This window comes from Mandrillus leucophaeus, unplaced genomic scaffold (assembly GCF_000951045.1).
Source record: "Mandrillus leucophaeus isolate KB7577 unplaced genomic scaffold, Mleu.le_1.0 Scaffold93, whole genome shotgun sequence".
NCBI classification, from domain to species: domain Eukaryota; kingdom Metazoa; phylum Chordata; class Mammalia; order Primates; family Cercopithecidae; genus Mandrillus; species Mandrillus leucophaeus.
In genome coordinates this window covers 2,768,729-2,785,430 of record NW_012110141.1, presented here as the reverse complement: position 1 = coordinate 2,785,430, position 16,702 = coordinate 2,768,729, and the positions used below count along the sequence as shown (strand labels likewise).

At 47.1% G+C, this 16,702-nt stretch overlaps 1 protein-coding gene across 1 annotated transcript in view; it reads right to left on the bottom strand.

Annotated features, from left to right (window-relative positions):
• The window catches only part of FXN (frataxin), a 42,682-nt gene that overhangs the window by 10,701 nt on the left and 15,279 nt on the right, over nucleotides 1–16,702 (bottom strand). The window contains exons 5-6 of the mRNA XM_011970197.1: nucleotides 16,172–16,292; nucleotides 5,578–5,675 (exon numbers count right to left, since the gene is read on the bottom strand). Of these exons, the coding sequence (XP_011825587.1) occupies nucleotides 5,578–5,675; nucleotides 16,172–16,292 (219 nt within the window). The remainder of the gene's footprint in view (nucleotides 1–5,577; nucleotides 5,676–16,171; nucleotides 16,293–16,702) is intronic.

The window sequence follows — 16,702 nt, the reverse complement described above, 5'->3', positions numbered from 1 at the left end:
TGCTTTAAAGGGAGCAGCACCAGCTGGTGTTCCCGAGTCTCTGGGCATTCAGGACCCAGGTACAGGGAAAACAGAATCAAACCAGCTGGTGCTCTGGCCGCAACCAATCCCTCACATTGTGACCTGCCTCCCTCCTGGGGGCCCTGGCAGCCCATGGTCCATGTGGCACTTCCAGACCCCTGTCAGCTGTGGGCGGGGCCCCAGGAGCCAAAAGCTGCTTGGAAAAGGCTGGAACTTGGCCTCATAGTCAGCCAATTTCTGCCTGTTGTGGTCATTTTCTTTTTGGAGTGCCTGGAGCACTCTCTCAATGTACACGGCAGCCCTCCAGACTTCCTAGGCCATTTTCTTCTTTTTTTTTTTTTTTTTGAGATGGGGTCTCACTCTGTCACCTAGACTGGAGTACAGTGGTGCAATCTTGGCTCACTACAACCTCTGCCTCCCAGGCTCAAGCAATCCTCCCACCTCAGCCTCCCGAGTAGCTGGGGCCAGAGGCATGCACCACCACACCCGGCTAATTTTTGTATTTTTGGTAGAGTCAGGATTTCACCATGTTGCCCAGGCTGGTCTCGAACTCCTGAGCTCAAGCCATCTGCCTGCCTCGGGCTCCCAAAGTGCTAGGATTACAGGCGTGAGCTACTGTGCCTATCCCCTGGGCCGTTTTCTTATAGCAGACCATCTCTCTCTGAAAACTGGAAGTGTCTTTCTTCAATTTCTGGGCCAGGTTTTGGGCCATATTCTTGTAGTGGTCATGGGTGTGACACATGCGGTTCAAGTTTTCGTGCCCTTTGCTTAGTCTCTGCTAAAGGTCGGGCAGTAGGTGTCCTCCTCCGTGGACTCCCTCTATGGCCTCATCAAATGTCTTTGGTGCAGTTCAGGCAGAGCGGGCAGCAGAGGCCTACTCCCCCAGCACACTATGCACTTGTGCCGTGAGTTCTTTACTCCTTTGGATTTCTTCCCACATTTGCATGTTTGCTTCTACAATTGCCCCCTCAGGACATTAGAAAGATGCAACTAAGGTCACCATTGTCATCCACACTCTTCAGAGGGACTTGTGGCTAGGACGCTGGGGAAGCACCATGTCCAGCTTCCTTGCTCCCCTCCACTGCCAAGTCCCCATTGTACCACCCTTGAGCAGAGGCAGGACACTCAGTGGGGTGAGTGATAGAAAGTGATATTATTTATGCGATGCCTTGGGGGAGTGGAAAGAGCTCACAATAGCACCTTTGCACAGGGAGGCTATTTGCTTCACTACAACATTCCTGGCCTGTTTCATTCCTGCCTTGGCCTTTCCTCCTTCTCCTTTTTTTGAGACAGAGTCTCGCTCTGTTGCCCAAGACGGAGTGCTGTGGCAGGATTTCAGCTCATTTCAACCTCCACCTCCTGGGTTCAAGCGATTCTTCTGCCTCAGCCTCCCAAGTAGCTGGGATTACAGGTGCCTGCCACCACACCTGGCGAATTTTTTGTACTTTTAGTAGAGACAGGGTTTCACCATGTTGCCCAGGCTCATCTCAAACTCCTGACCTCAAGTGATCCGCCTGCCTCAGCCTCCCCAAGTGCTGGGATTACAGGCGTGAGCCACCGTGTCTGGCCCCTTCTTCTTTGCCTGCAAACATTGCTTCTGTCTCGTAATTTCTTGGTCAGGCAGCTCTGCAGTCTGCTGATGGTCAGTGCCATCATTCAGATAGTCTGCAGTTTGCCCCTGAAGATCCTCTCCACGGTGCTGTGAAGCATGCAGGACGCGCTTTGCATCAGTCGCTCGGGGAAGTTCATGAGGTCTGCTTTTCATGCTTTTTCAGAAACTAACCTAGGTCCTGACAGGAGGACCTGCTCATTTCATTTGGAACCCTCCAGCCTGAGGTGCTGGCCGCATCTTGGTCCTGGCCTTTCTGCGGATCTCACTCTGGGCCGATTCTCCCCTTCTCAGCATGTCATCTTCTGACTGTGAAGGCCACCACAGCAGTGCACACCTGGGTCACCCAGGGTATCCATAGGTTCCCTGGCACTAGTCCCAGGATTCTGCACATCACTAGCACTGCCACCCACAGGAGGGCCAGCAGCAGCTGAGTTGGCATGTCGTGGCAACCAACAGGCCCTCTGTGGCTCCCGAGGGCTCCACAGCTCTGCCTCCACTTGCCAGTGGCCTGTGGGCCACAAATGACCACTCGTAACCCTGCGGGGTGTTCCATCTCTAACAAAAACAAGGGCCCATCAGTCATTGTAGACCTTCTACTGGGCTGGGGAGAGGGGAGGCACCCCAAGTTCTAGAAAATTGTGTCCTTGATTTTTCTGTGCAAACAGAAAGTGACATTATTTATGCAATGCCTTGGGGGAGCGGAAAGAGCTCATAGTAGCCCCTTAGCACAGGCCACTCCAGGCCCCACCTGGCCCTACAGCACAGCTAGTGGGTCAAAGCAGGGCCAGGTCATAGCCCCGTGTCCACATGCAATCCTCTCAGGGTAGCATGGTGGCCTACCTCTGTCCCTGCTGAGGCTCGTTACCAATTTCAAGCTTCCTTCTGCTGCAGGGAAGCCTGGTCCCACCTACAAAGAGTCTGTCTCCCTTGCTAGATTGAGCTCCTTGAAGATGGGACTGTGTTTTCTTCATCTCCGTATTTCCAGTAGCTCATCAATGCCCATTATACACTAGAGGCTCAGTCATTTTTGGTCCTGTTTTCTTGTTAACTCTACTCTGACTTAGGACATGTCACTTTCCCCACTGGACCTCCATATTCACATCTGTCAATAAGAGTAAGTGGGTAAAGATCCTTCTCGCTTTAAAGCCCCTCCAATACACAGATCTCTGAAACCTGAAACAGAAGCTGAGGAGTGGTAAATGGAGCATTTTCCCTGGCATGATGGCCGGGACCTGCAGATCTGGCTGAGGGTGGTATCTTGCCAGTAAAATGCCTCTGCAGAATTTCATCCTACTTTTCAAATCAGACTCAAGGATGATCTTCACTGTTGATAATTTTATGGTTTTTTTTTTTATTTTTTATTTTTCTGAGGCTTTGTTATTGACACAACAGCTTCTGGAAATCTTTTCCACAGAGAGTATGGGGGCTTCTTTGGCCAAGTTGGGTGGGTGCAGGCTCCAATGGCTCAGCAGCCACTGTCCAGGCCACAGCATGTCCACAACCTCTTACTCCTCTTCAGAGGTTTCTCCAGACATTACCGTGTGTCTGGTCATGCTATTCACCACAGGTATGAAAACAATGACAACGGCCCGAAGCTGCGGGATCCTCCCACGGAATCCTGTGCCTTTGCAGGCACAGCTACACGGCGCTCCCGTGCTCCGGCCTGCTCCTTCCAAGACAGGAGCGGGACGTCCAGGGTCCTGTTCCCCCAGACCCCGCAGTCTGTGTGGGCAGCAGGCCGGGAGTGGGGAGAGCTGTCCTGGTAGTGAGGGCCTGGAGCGGGACGGCTGTGTTAGGCAGCGTCCTGGTCTCCAGCGACCAGCAGAGTGACTCGGCTTCCGTCCCCCGCTGGGAGCTGCCATCTTGCCGCCGCTTCCCACAGAAGCACTGAGAGATTGTCCTCAGGAAACGCTTCTCTCCCTCCCTTCCCCTGACTTCTACGCGGTGGTGGCCTCTCTGGATCTGCCGGAAACTGGACGCAGGAAGGGGAGGGGCCTGAGGTGGACCCGGGAGCCTGTGGTCCCTGGGTGTGGCCTTCTCCCGCGGAGGCACTTCTTCAGTCTCACCCTGCCCCCCCACCATATATATACACATATATATATAATTTTTTTTGAGGAAGATAGTATCTGTGACAGTAAATAGCTTGCTCAGCAGATCTTTCCAAATTCCCATATTTCTGAACACAGCTAGGGTAAGAGCCTATTGCTGGACAGTGTGTCCAAATACGATATGGAAGTTTTCAGTCTCCAGATATGGGGAAAATTCTTTTGGGGTAGGTGCCTGCCTGATATTTACAAAGCCAATGATCCCCAAAAGTGATCGCTGGACTGAGCTGATCCACTTTGTTCCCCCGGAGATGGATAAGAACACACAGGCTTAAGCATGGCCAGGGTCAGGAAGAGTGACTGAAGCCACAGAGGCTAACTGGCCCACAGAGGTTAAAATCCTCCAACCTCCACACTAACTGGCTCTAAAAACCAATACGAGTTGTGAATTAGGGCCTTCCTAGAATGACAGTGATTTCTAGTGCTGTTTTTGTTAAACTCTAGCACACTTCCTGGATGAGAGTGTGGGGAAAGGAAACATAACACTATTTATTCTGAACAAAGCATTAGAGATCACAGAATGATAAATGGTATAATATTAATTGCCTAAAAATGATGTCAATGTTAGCGGATAGAGTAAGGTTTAATTTTTTAAAAATGCAAATACCATTAGTCTTTCAAAGAATTCTATGCTGGTTTTATCTAGCCCTTTCCCAATTCATAGTCAACATGCTGTCTTTGGAAGTGCTAATGAATGATTGGATCTGAGAGCTTTTTGTGGGCATTTCTTTTACTTTCTTACAACCACTTCAACAGCAGCCAGGCTGCTGAGGGATGAGGGACATCTCTCACTGCATGTTCTCAGGCTTTCAGATGCTTTGCAGGCTGCATTGTGTCTCCAACACAATCTTTTATTCCTCTACATTGAAAGCACATCAATGGAAAAGGCAGGAGGGATTAAATGCCCTAGAACAGCAATATAAAACACTCTGCCACCTCCACAGGGTACACAACCCCATCCTGCAAAGGGAATTCAAATAACCCTTTACCTGAGAGGCTCAAAACAAGTAGAGGTCAAACTTTAACTTGCTTTGAAGACAAAGTGCAACTTGTTCAAATGCTACAAGGTCAAAAGCAGCTTTTTTTAAAAAGTCAGGGCAATGATTTAATAGAGGAAAACTGTCTAGGCTGAATTTGGAAAAGTTATAAGCTATTCACTTCAGATCTTCTTAATATCCTGATGCCTGCTTACAGTATCCAAATTGTCAGTAGGGAGAAGTTATATAACTAGAGTAAATTTTTCTACTGAGAATGAGACAGGCTGCAAAATATCAGGAAAGACTCAATTACAAGGATACTAACATAAGACGGTGACTTGTTTTTTTGGGGGGGAGAGGGGATAGGGTCTGGCCCTGTTGCCCAGACTGGAGTGCAGTGGCGTGATCTTGGCTCACTGCAACCTCCACCTCCTGGGCTCACGCTGAGGCTCAACCTCAGCCTTCCAAGTAGTTGCGACTATAGGCGTGTGCCACCACACCTGGCTAACTTTTGTATTTTTAGTACAGGCGGGGTTTTGTGACATTGCCCAGGCTTGTCTCAAACTCCTGAACTCAAGTGATCCGTACTCTTGGCCTCCCATAGTGCTGGGATTACAGGTGTGAGCCACTGCACCCAGCCGTGACTTTATTTTTCTTTTCTTTACAGAGCCAGGGACTCACTATGTCGCCCAGGTTGGTTCTGAACTGTCCTTAAGTGATCTTCCTACTTCAGCCTCTCAAAGTGTTGGGATTACAGGTGTGAGTCACCGTGCTCAGCTGACATTTCTTAAATGGTCCACAATGTTGCATTTTGGAAGTCTTTAAGAATTACAGATGTTGACTTCTGAACATACCTACATACCTGGATGGAGAAGATAACCAGATTTGCTTGTTTGGCGTCTGCTTGTTGATCACGTAGGTTCCTAGATCTCCACCCAGTTTAACAGTTAAGACACCACTCTAGGGGATTAGGTGGAAAAAAGCATGAAGAAATTAAAACAAGAAAAAGTTAGCACTTTGTCATCATTGCTTCATGTTTTATCTCAACACTTTCCATTTCTACAAGTACACAAAATACACCATAAAGAAATGTCTTTAATTTAGTATTTAGAAATAGGAGTCTGTGTAGGAAGAGCTTTGCTTTCAGAATCAGAATAGGATTAATCATAATGATGTTGTATCTCATAGAGCTTTGCCTGTTCCCTGTGAGGTCTGCAAGGAGAGAATGGTGATGGAGCTCGGAGAGTTAAGTGACCTGTCTGAGGTCTTGGTGCTGGCATCTGGGATTCCTGGTTTGTTGCCCTCAACCATCAACCAGAACATACTAGAGGACATAAAAAATGCAGACTCTAACTCTATTAGAGTACCACGTCAGCCCAAACATCAGACACGACAAGTCTATTACAGAAGAAGTAAAAGGAAGGAAAGGAAGTACGCAAACCATCTGTTTTGCTTGTCTTAGAAGAGCATTAGCTTCAGCTCTGTTGGTAGAAGGCAGAAACTCCAGATGAAGTTTTTTATTTCCAGACCCTTCCCATGCCTCTAACAAGCTTCTCAGATACTCCTCCAAGGCTTTATTTTTCTCTAAAGAGCCTTGAATTCTTCAAAAGACTGGTTGGTCCATCTTTGAACAATAAATGCTCATTTAAATTTTAAAACACTCCTTCAACAAAAGAGTCCTTTACTTCTAAAGCCTGTGGTCTCTTTAAAAGGGGTGAGATATGAAAGAAACAGCTACAGGGCTCAGTTCCCTGCATTGGAACTGGTAAGCAAGAGGGAGCCTGCTGTTCCCCATCTTGTGCATGACTTGCAGAGATACACAGCAGCAGCCTTTTTCTGTGCATTCTAGAGCCTCCATCCAATCGAGAGGCTCTGAATGATTCTTACAACACACTTTTGCAAATACAGAGAGCTATTTAGGCCAGGCGTGGCTCATGCCAGCACTTTGGAAGGCCAAGGCAGGCAGATCGCTTGAGCCCAGGAGTTCCAGACAGGCCCAGGCAACATGGCAAAACCCTGTCTCTACTAAAAATGCAAAAATTAGCCAAGTGTGGTGGCATGCGCCTGTGGTCTCAGCTACTTGGGAAGCTGAAGTGGGAGGATCGCCTGAGCCCAGGAGGTTGAGGCTGCAGTGAGCTGAGATCACACCACTATACTCCAGACTGGGCGACAGAGTGAGACCCTGTCTCAAAAGCAAAGCAAAACAAAACAAAAAACCCAAAAAACAAAGAGCTATTGAAATTCCAGAGGGTAGTAACAATAATTATATAACTGATAGGAATGGGACAAGGGGCACTACTGGGTTTTTTTTTAAATAACATCTTTTTCTGATTCAAAAATAAATGCATAGAAATGATGGAGATGTCAGCAATGCAGACACTGATAAAAATATTAACCACTATTTACTCAGTTCCTACTGTGCCAGGCTTGGTGTCTGGCACTTTGTGTAAATTGTTTCCAACTTGACTACAATTCTTGGAGGTAGGATTCATTATTCCAGTTTCACAGATGAGGAGAACAGAGGTTCATAGTAAAGAGTACTTAGTAATTGGCAGAGCTAATCTTAAATCTTGGTCTGTGTGGGTCCAAAGACACTGTTCTTTCTATAACATGAAGTATTTTCTCGATCCCATTAACCAGAGATAAAAGATATTCACTCTCAGGTATTAGCTGCCAGTTTTTGTTTGTTTGTTTTTACAACAGGATCTTGCTCTGTTGCTCAGGCTGCAGCAGTGGCAGGAGCATGGCTCGCTGCAGCCTCAAACCCCTACCCTCAAGTGATCTTCTGCCTCAGTCCCTGCCTCCGGAGAGCTGGGACTACAAGTACCACACCTGTCTAATTTTAACATTTTTCTTTTGTAGACATGAGGTCTCGCTATATTGACCAGGCTGGTTTCAAACTTCTGGCCTCAAGTGATCTTCCCACCTCGGCCTCCCAAAGTGCTGGGATTATGTTACAGGTGTGAGCTACTGCACTCGGCCCCATTTTTTTTTTTCTTTTATTTTACTATAGTAAAAAGCACATAATGCTAAATTTATCATATTAACCATTTTAAGTGTACAGTACAATAAGGCATATTCACACTGCTGGGCAGCGTAACTCTAGAACTTTTCATCTTGTAACACTGAAACTCTATGCCCACGAGACACTAACTTCCCCATCCCATAGCCCTTAGTAACCACCTGTCTACTTTCTGTTTCTATGATTTTGACTTACCTTTTTTAAAATTGAAAATAAAAATTATACATTTATGGTGGTGTTTCTATGGTTTTTGACTACTTTTGACTACTTTATGAGTGGAATCATAAGTATTTGTCCTTTTACGACTTGACTGCCAGTTTTTGAAAGCATTTTTTTAAAAGGACTAGGATTATACCATACGTAAGTTTGTTTTAAAGACATTTTTTTCCCCGAAACCCATTTTTACTGTTTTGGTATGACTATATTTCATTTATTTAAAAGTTTCTTAAACCTGAGGCCGTGTGTGGTGACTCATGCTTGTAATCCTGGCACTTTGGGAAGCCGAAGTGGGAGGATTGCTTGGGCACAGGAGTTCAAGACCAGACTGGGCAACATGGTAAAACCTTGTTTTTACAAAAAATTACAAATTTGCTGCATGTGGTGGTGCGCACCTATAGTCACAGCTACTTGGTAGGCTGAGGTGGGAGAATCACTTGAGCCTCAGAGATTGAGGCTGCAATAACCGGTGATCATGCCACCACACTTCAGCCTGGGTGACACAGGGACTTTTGTCTCAAAAACAAATAAATAAAAGTTCCTTAAGACTGTACAATTCAGGAGTTTTTAGTATTTCACAAAGTGTGCAAACATCACCACTATTTAATTCCAGGCTGTTTCCATTGCCCCAAAAAGAAACCCTGCACCCATTAATACTCACTCTCTATTTCCCACTCATCCCATACACAGAGTTTTATAAATGATTTTTCCATGAGATAACAGGCTCAAAGAATCAACACACAAGCATTGGTAATCTGTCCTCTTTGTGGCCCTTAAATGCTCCAATTGTGTGTTGCACCCTATACTGGGGGGGCACCATCCAGCAGAAAGGGCAGAGGACTGAGTAAAAGATGCGAGTTGCAGGTCTGGTCTCATCACTGATCAGCGGTGCCTGTCTCCCATGATGTCTCTCCTGCCTCCTTCGAGGACTCAGGGCAAGAACTAGAGTCTGATGCATGCTCAAGGTCTCTGCACTTGCGTCCATCACCACAATGCCTCAGCACACAGCAAATCAGGGGGTGCACATACAACCACTGAAGCCAAAATAGACTCTTTCCTAGTGGAATTGGAAATCTTTTGAGTGACTCCAGGCATCAGGCCACTCTTTTGCAAAGGGCATATTAATAAACAAATGTGAGAGCCCTTCTAGCTCCACACCTCTCAAGCTATTTTCGCCCCATCACCTTCTCTGCAGTCCACTTCCTCCCTCCCCACACGAGACCCGCTCATCTCTACCCTGATACCACTCGGTGGGTCCCACTGCCTCGTGGTGCTTCCTGTCTGCATTCACAGCTGCCTGTCTGCTTGCTTGTCCCCTGACCTCCACTCCTTTAAGCACCTTGGCAGCAGGAGATTTGTCTTTTCATGCTAGCATCTGCAGATCTAGCACCTTCATTCCTCCTGCAAAAAGGACATTTGTGGATGAATGACCAACTGGTCAAACAGTGAATGAGCGGATGATGACCAGGTAGTGTGATACCATCTGCCCAAGTTAGGACAAGGTTCCACAGGGCAGAAAACCCCAATGCTTAACTTCCTCCCACCAGTCCGTTCACTGTAATTAGATGTTTTCCCCCACAGATCTTGAAACTATTTTAGAAGGAAAGTGGTGGCAGGAAAGAAACTAGCTGCATTAGTTCAGCAGAAATTCTTAATGCTTTTGGAACTGACTCCAAATAGACCACATAAAGAGGGCTTTCTCTTTATCATTATTATTCCTTAGACAATCTGAGTCTATTTTGGGAGTGTGCATGCCCTTAAGTGCAGGAGGAATAGTCAAAATATGTAGCAGTTTCTGAGACATGGGCACTAGCCAATCAGCACAGACAGTGGCCACAGCTGGTGAGTCTTATCGACTCCTCCTAGTCAAGATCAGCCTTACCCATGTATGAGCCAAAATAGCGATTACTGTTGTCACCAGCTCACTTGTAGAAACAGACACATATAAGATGGCATGTTGAGTCTGGAGACTTCACATACACATGACCTCCTTCATTTCTAAAGTAGATACCAACTTGCTAGGATGCGTTTTTTCCCTATGTCATTTTAGTTGATCCTCATACAAATCTGAAGAGCGGAGGTTAATGTCACTAATTTCATAGCTGAGGAACTTGTGGCTCACAAAAGTTAGAAATTCATTTAAGGACTCTTGGAAAGAAAATACAAATCCAGGATGCTAAGGCAGATTCTTTGTCTCCATATCCAATAAGATGGTGCCTCACTGGGCTGGGAGCAGTGATCTATGCCTGCAATGCCAGCACTTTGGGGGGCCGAGGCAGTTGGATCGCCTGAGGTCAAGAGTTCAAGACCAGCCATGCCAACATGGTGAAATGCTGAAACCCCATTTCTACTAAAAATACAAAAAAAATTAGCTGGACATAGTGGCGTGCGCCTGTAATTCCAGCTACTTGGGAGGCTGAGGCAGGAGAATCCCTTGAGCCCGGGAAGTGGTGGTTGCAGTGAGCTGTGATTGTGCCACTGCACTCCAGCCTGGGCAACAGAGTGAGACTCTGTCTCAAAAAAAAAAAAAAAAAAAAAACCCAAAGATGCTGCCTCTGAGCAGAGGTTTTTAACTTGGGATTAAGTGGTCTCAGGGGGCTGCAAACACTTACAGCTTGAAGCTGAAATGGTATTCCTGAGTGTGCTAAATGAAGTGTAGCCTAAAACTGCCTCCTTACATATTTTAAGTTTGGATCTAAGGGCTTCTCTCTACATAGTGAACTGTAATCTACTCTTCTACCAATCACCGAGTTTTGGCTAATCAAAGGCGGCCAACTGTTCAAACCATGTTTAAGGCAAACACCAAGCTGTAACCAAGCCGGCTGTTTCTGTACCTCACTTTTATTTTCTGTATGTCACTTTCCTTTTTCTGTGCATAAATCCTAAATCCTCTCCAACCACGTGGCGCACTATGGAGTCTCTCTGAACCTGTTCTGGTTGCAGCCTTCCCAATTTGTGAATCATTCTTTGCTCAGTAAAACTCTGTTAAATTTAATGTGTTTAAAGTTTTTTTTTTTTTTTTTTTTTTTACCGGCGAGTATGGAAGTTTTTCTTGGGAGAGGGACCGGAGCAGTCATCAGATTCTTAGAGGGAGGTATTGATCCAAAAAAGATGAAGAACCCTCAGCTCTAAGACAGTAATATGCTGACACCTTAGTGAATAAAGAACATGTCAACAAGCAAATCCTCATTAAAATATCTAAGAGGCCAGGACTCCACCTGGGAAAAAAAGGAGGGCAGTTTGGAGGTAACTTCAGATAGTGTGATGACTCTAACAGTCTCTAGGCAGATTTTGCTAGGTCAAGTGCAGTAGACTCCACAGCTGCCTAGTGACAAGAGGTGCTTTCAGCTCTGGTGCAGTGTCTTCTGTAATGACCAGTGCCAGTACGGGGTGAAGCCTGGGGCCAGACATTGGCATCCATCCATTACCTGGACCACTTGATCAGATGACACACCAGTTAAGAAGCCACTTAAGTCTCCCCCTCCACAGGGAGAAAAGAGAAGAACAGATGTCTTCTTGGGTTTATCTGGATTACTGCTTTCATTTGTCTACTTGGCCAGTAGTAAGTTGGTAAAAGGTGTATAAATGCTGAGAGGCATCAATGAAAGCATGTTTTGGAAAAGTCTCATTTACATAGTGAATCAATATTTATTAAGTCCCTACTATGTACTTGGCACTGTTCCAGATACTGGGATCACAGTGAGAGGTGACAATGTGCTAGCAGCCCTCACTCAGCGCCTCCTTGGCCTCCGCGTCCACTCTGGCAGTGCTTGAGGAGCCCTTCAGCTCGCCACGGTATGGTGGGAGTCCCTTTGGGCTGGCTGAGGTCGAGCCGCCTCCCTCTGCTTGTGGGGAGTGTGGAGGGAGAGGCGCAGGCGGGAACCGGGGCTGTGCTGGGCGCTCACGGGCCAGTGCGAGTTCTGGTGGGCGTGGGCGCAGGCTCCGGGGGGGGGGGGCCCACAAGGAGCGGCCTGGCCTGCGGAGCCGCTGGCCCAGAGCAGTGAGGGGCTTAGCACCTGGGCCAGCAGCTACAGAGGTTGCGTGGGGTCCCCCAGCAGTGCTGGCTCGCCAGCGCTGCACTCAAATTCTCGCAGGGCCTTAGCTGCCTCCCCACGGAGCAGGGCTCCGGACCTGCAGCCCGCCATGTCTGCACTCCCCCGCCTAAGGTGGACTCCCGCACCGCCCAAGCCTCCCCTAGGGGCGCTGCCCCCACTCCCGCCCCCTGCTCTGTGGCGCTGGGTCCCATCCACAGCCCAAGGGCTGAGGAGTGCAGGTGCAGCTCAGGACTGGCAGGCAGCTCTGCCTGCAGCCCAAGTGCAGGATCCACCAGGTGAAGCCAGCTGGGCTCCTGAGCCGGATGGGGACTTGGAGAACTTTTATTTCTAGCTGGAGGATTGTATGTGTACCAATTAGCACTCTGTGTCTAGCTCAAAGTTTGTAAATACGCCAATCGGTACTCTGTGTCTAGCTCAAGGTTTGTAAATACACCAATAGCGAACTCTGTGTCTAGCCTACCTAGTGGGGACTTGGAGAACTTTTCTGTCTAGCACTCTGTGTCTAGCTCAAGGATTGTAAACGCACCAATCAGCACTCTGTGTCTAGCTCAGGGTCTGTAAATACACCAATCAGTACTCTGTGTCTAGCTCAAGGATTATAAACACACCCATCAGCACTCTGTCAAAACAGACCAATCAGCTCTCTGTAAAATAGACCAATCAGCTCTCTGTAAAATGGACCAATTGGCAGGATGTGGGTGGGGTCAGCAAGGAAATAAAAGCAGGCTGCCGGAGCCAGCCAGTAGCAACCTGCTTGGGTCCCCTTCCACACAGTGGAAACTTTGTTTGTCCCCTTCCACACTGTGGAAACTTTGTTCTTTCGCTCTTTGCGATAAATCTTGCTGCTGTTCACTCTTTAGGTCAATACTACCTTTATGAGCTATAACACTCACCATGAAGGTCTGCAACTTCACTTCTAAAGTCAAGGAGACCACGAACCCACCGGGAAGACGGAACAACTCCGGACACACTGCCTTAAAGAGCTGCAACACTCACCACCAAGGTCTGCAGCTTCACTCCTGACAGTGAGACCGCAAACCCACCAGAAGGAAGAAGCTCCAGACACATCTGAACGTCTGAAGGAACAAACTCTGGACACACCATCTTTAAGAACTGTAACACTCACCGCGAGAGTCCCCGGCTTCATTCTTGAAGTCAGTGAGATCAAGAACCCACCAATTCTGGACACAAAAGAATGGACAGCATCCCTGCTGTCAAGGAGGTCAGTCCATTATAGGTGGTAGCTGACATGTAAATAGACAATTACAACACAGAGGGATCAGTGCTCCACAGAGTCATCCTCAGAGTGCTGGGCAAGGAAGAAAAGAAGGACCATGTCTGCTTAAGAGTATCTAGGAAAGCTTCACAAAGGAGGTAACTTCCAGCTATACCTCAGGGGAGGAAAAGACTGCCCTCCCACAAAGCTCAAGTAATATTAATATCAAACATGAAATACATAAATTAGTTAGCACCTGAAGGACTCTAATCAGTAATTCACACTCTAGGGTACAGTTAGCGTTTCAATGTAGTTAATCACAAGTCCAAACTACAGATGGCAGCCACTATATATCTTTAGCTTTCTAAATCTACACTTAAAACATTTGCTAATTAGTAAATGATTTGTTAGAAACAATTTTACCCTTGAGTGATACTCAAAGCATATGAATTGGCTAGAAAAATATAGGCATCTCTTCCTTTGAAAGAATAGGTTACAGAATTTGGAAAGTCTACCAGCCTAATATTGTCTTAAGAGAGACACTCTCAGGGCAGAAATCAGGAAGGTTCTGTGACCCACTACTGAGAGCAAAAGGTTTTGTCACCTGGTTCAAATTGAGTCAATGATGTGAGAAATAAAAATAAAATTCTAAGCTCCCAACCGACTCAACAAACCATCTCTTGGCCAAGGGGAGCCCAGAGATACCTTAAAAAAATTTAAGTTTTGGCCATGATGGGAAAGGAGTTTCAACAGGCCTTGTTCTACTTCCTCCCTCACTAACTGCCATTAGTTTCTTTTCCCCGCTAAGGGCTAAACAGAAACTAGCCCTTCAAAAGACTAACTTGAGGCCATGTGTGGTGGCTCACGCCTGTAATCCCAGCACTTTGGAGCTGCCTGTAATCCCGGCACTTTGGGAGGCCGAAGCAGGTGGATTACCTGAGGTCAGGAGTTCAAGACTAGCCTGACAACAACAGGGCGAAACCCTGTCTATACTAAAAATATAAAAAGAATTAGCCGGGCGTGGTGGCAGGCACCTGTAGTCCCAGCTGCTTGGGAGGCTGAGACAAGAGAATCGCTTGAGCCCAGGAGGCGGAGGTTGCGGTGAGCCAAGATCGCGCCACTACACTCCAGCCTAGGCTACAGAGCGAGACTGTCTCAAAAAGAAAAAAAAAAAAAAAAAAAAGACTGACTTCACCACTGGTATCAACCAATCATCTAATTCTGCTCTTCCCTCACTGTCCTTATAGTCAGGCTTGATACCTTCTGGAAGACTTGGTTGCTTGCTCCATCATGTGGAGTGCCTTCTCCATCCAGTGCTCCCGCTGCAATTTCCAACACCATTTCTATCCCTTTAGTCTGATGGCTGATTGCCCTCAACAATTCCATGACTGAATCCAAAATACACGCTTCGTGACATTTCCTGGTATTAGTTAATTGCCATCAAGAGAATTAACATCTTTGAGGGGCTGGGCGCTGTGGCTCACACCTGTAATCCCAGCACATTGGGAGGCTGAGGTGGGAGGATTACTTGAGTTCAGGAGTTCAAAACCAGCCTGGCCAATGTGGTGAAACACTGTCTCTACTAAAAATACAAAAATTAGCTGGGTGTGGGGGCGTGTGCCTGTAATTCCAGCTACTCGGGAGGTTGAGGCAGGAGAATTGCTTGAACCCGAGAAGCAGAGGTTGCAGTGAGGTCATGCCACTGCTCTCCAGCCTGAATAACAGACGGAGACGCCGTCTCAAAAAACAAACAAACAAACAGACAAACAAACCAACCCAGAAAACCATCTTCGAGGGATCTTCTGCCTCTGGCAAAAAAAGAACTACTCTAAGGCCTAAGCAATAATTCTAATTCCAAAGGCAGACCCTTGCCCAAATCTGCCACCTGGTGGCCAGTCGATAAAGACCAGCACTTCCCTGGCTTCTAGGATCTGGGGCTAATGTTTCATCCAACTCAGAAGTTCTCACACCAAGCCTGATCTGGTGGCTCATGCCTGTAATCCCAACACTTTGGAAGGCTGAGGGGGGTGGACCATTTGAGGTCAGGAGATCAAGACCAGCCTAACCAACATGGTGAAACCCCATCTTTACTAAAATACAAAAAGTAGCCGGGCATGGTGGCAGGTGCCTGTAATCCCAGCTACTCGGGAGGCTGAGGCAGGAGAATTGCCTGAACCCAGGAGGCGGAAGTCACAGTGACCCGAGATGGCGCCACTGCACTCCAGTCTGGGCGACAGAGTGAGACTCTCTAAAAAAAAAAAAAAAAAAAACAAGTTCTCATACGAGCTGCACATTGGAATTATCTGTGGAGCTTAAAAATTCCAGTGCCCTGCCCAGGCCATGCCACACCCCAGTCCAAGTAATCAAAATCTCTAGGAACAAGACGTAGAGACACACATTAGAATCCCAGGTGAGCTTTTCAAAAATATGCTTCCCAGGAATGCACCCGACCTACCCCATCACTGTCTCACAGGAGCAGGGCTCAACTCTCTGTAATCTGAATAACTTCTGGGCAGTTCTCTTACCCCTGCTGAAGAACTGCAGGTCTAGTTTGTTGTTTGTTCCATCTGCCTGCCGGACAAACACACATTCTGGCCCCTCTCTGATTTGTCTTCATGGGTATCCACTGAAGCCGGAAAATGAGGCTCAGAGAGGCTGAGTGACTTGCCCAGGGTCACAACAAGCCTGGCAGAGCTGGGCTGCAGCTTGAAGCCTAGTCTTATCTATTTATTTATTTGAGACGGAGTCTTGCTCTGCAGCCCAGGCTGGAGTGCAGTGGCGTGATTTCGGCTCACTGCAACCTCCGCTTCCCGGAGCCCTAGTCTTTTAATCCTACCCACAACTCCATGCTACGTGATGCTTAGCTCTGCTGCAGGGGAATTCTTCATTTTAGTGAACTAAAATTCTTAGAGGGGGAAACAGAAAAATAAAAGAAGTCAAGAGGTACCCCAAAGGAAACATCATAGTCCTCAAAGGTGTATGGCTTGTCTGCAAGGTCTTCAAAAAACTCTGCTAAAGAGTCCAGCGTTTCCTCTGCTAGTCTTTCATAGGTGGTGTCATCTAGAGAGCTGCAGGGGAAACACAAAACCCAAAACACACAATTACCAAACACTTTCATTTTACTAATACCAAATTTACACACTTGTTATTTAAGTTCATTAAACTGATGAAAATAACATGTACAAAGTAAAAGTTTGTCCTTTTTTTTTCGAGACGGAGTCTCACTCTGTCACCCAGGCTGGAGTGCAGTATCTGGTCTAAACTCCTGATATCAAGTGAGCCACGTGCCTCGGCCTCTCGAAATGTTAGGATTACAGGTGTGAGGCACCATGCCCGGCCCAAAGTAAAAATTTAAACAGCACGGAAGGGGTTACAGAAAGAAGCAGGCAGCCCCCATTCCCAGAAGCAACTACAAATAATAGTCCTTTCTGGGCCAGGTGGCAAGGTGGCTCATGCCTGTAATCCCAGCACTTTGGAA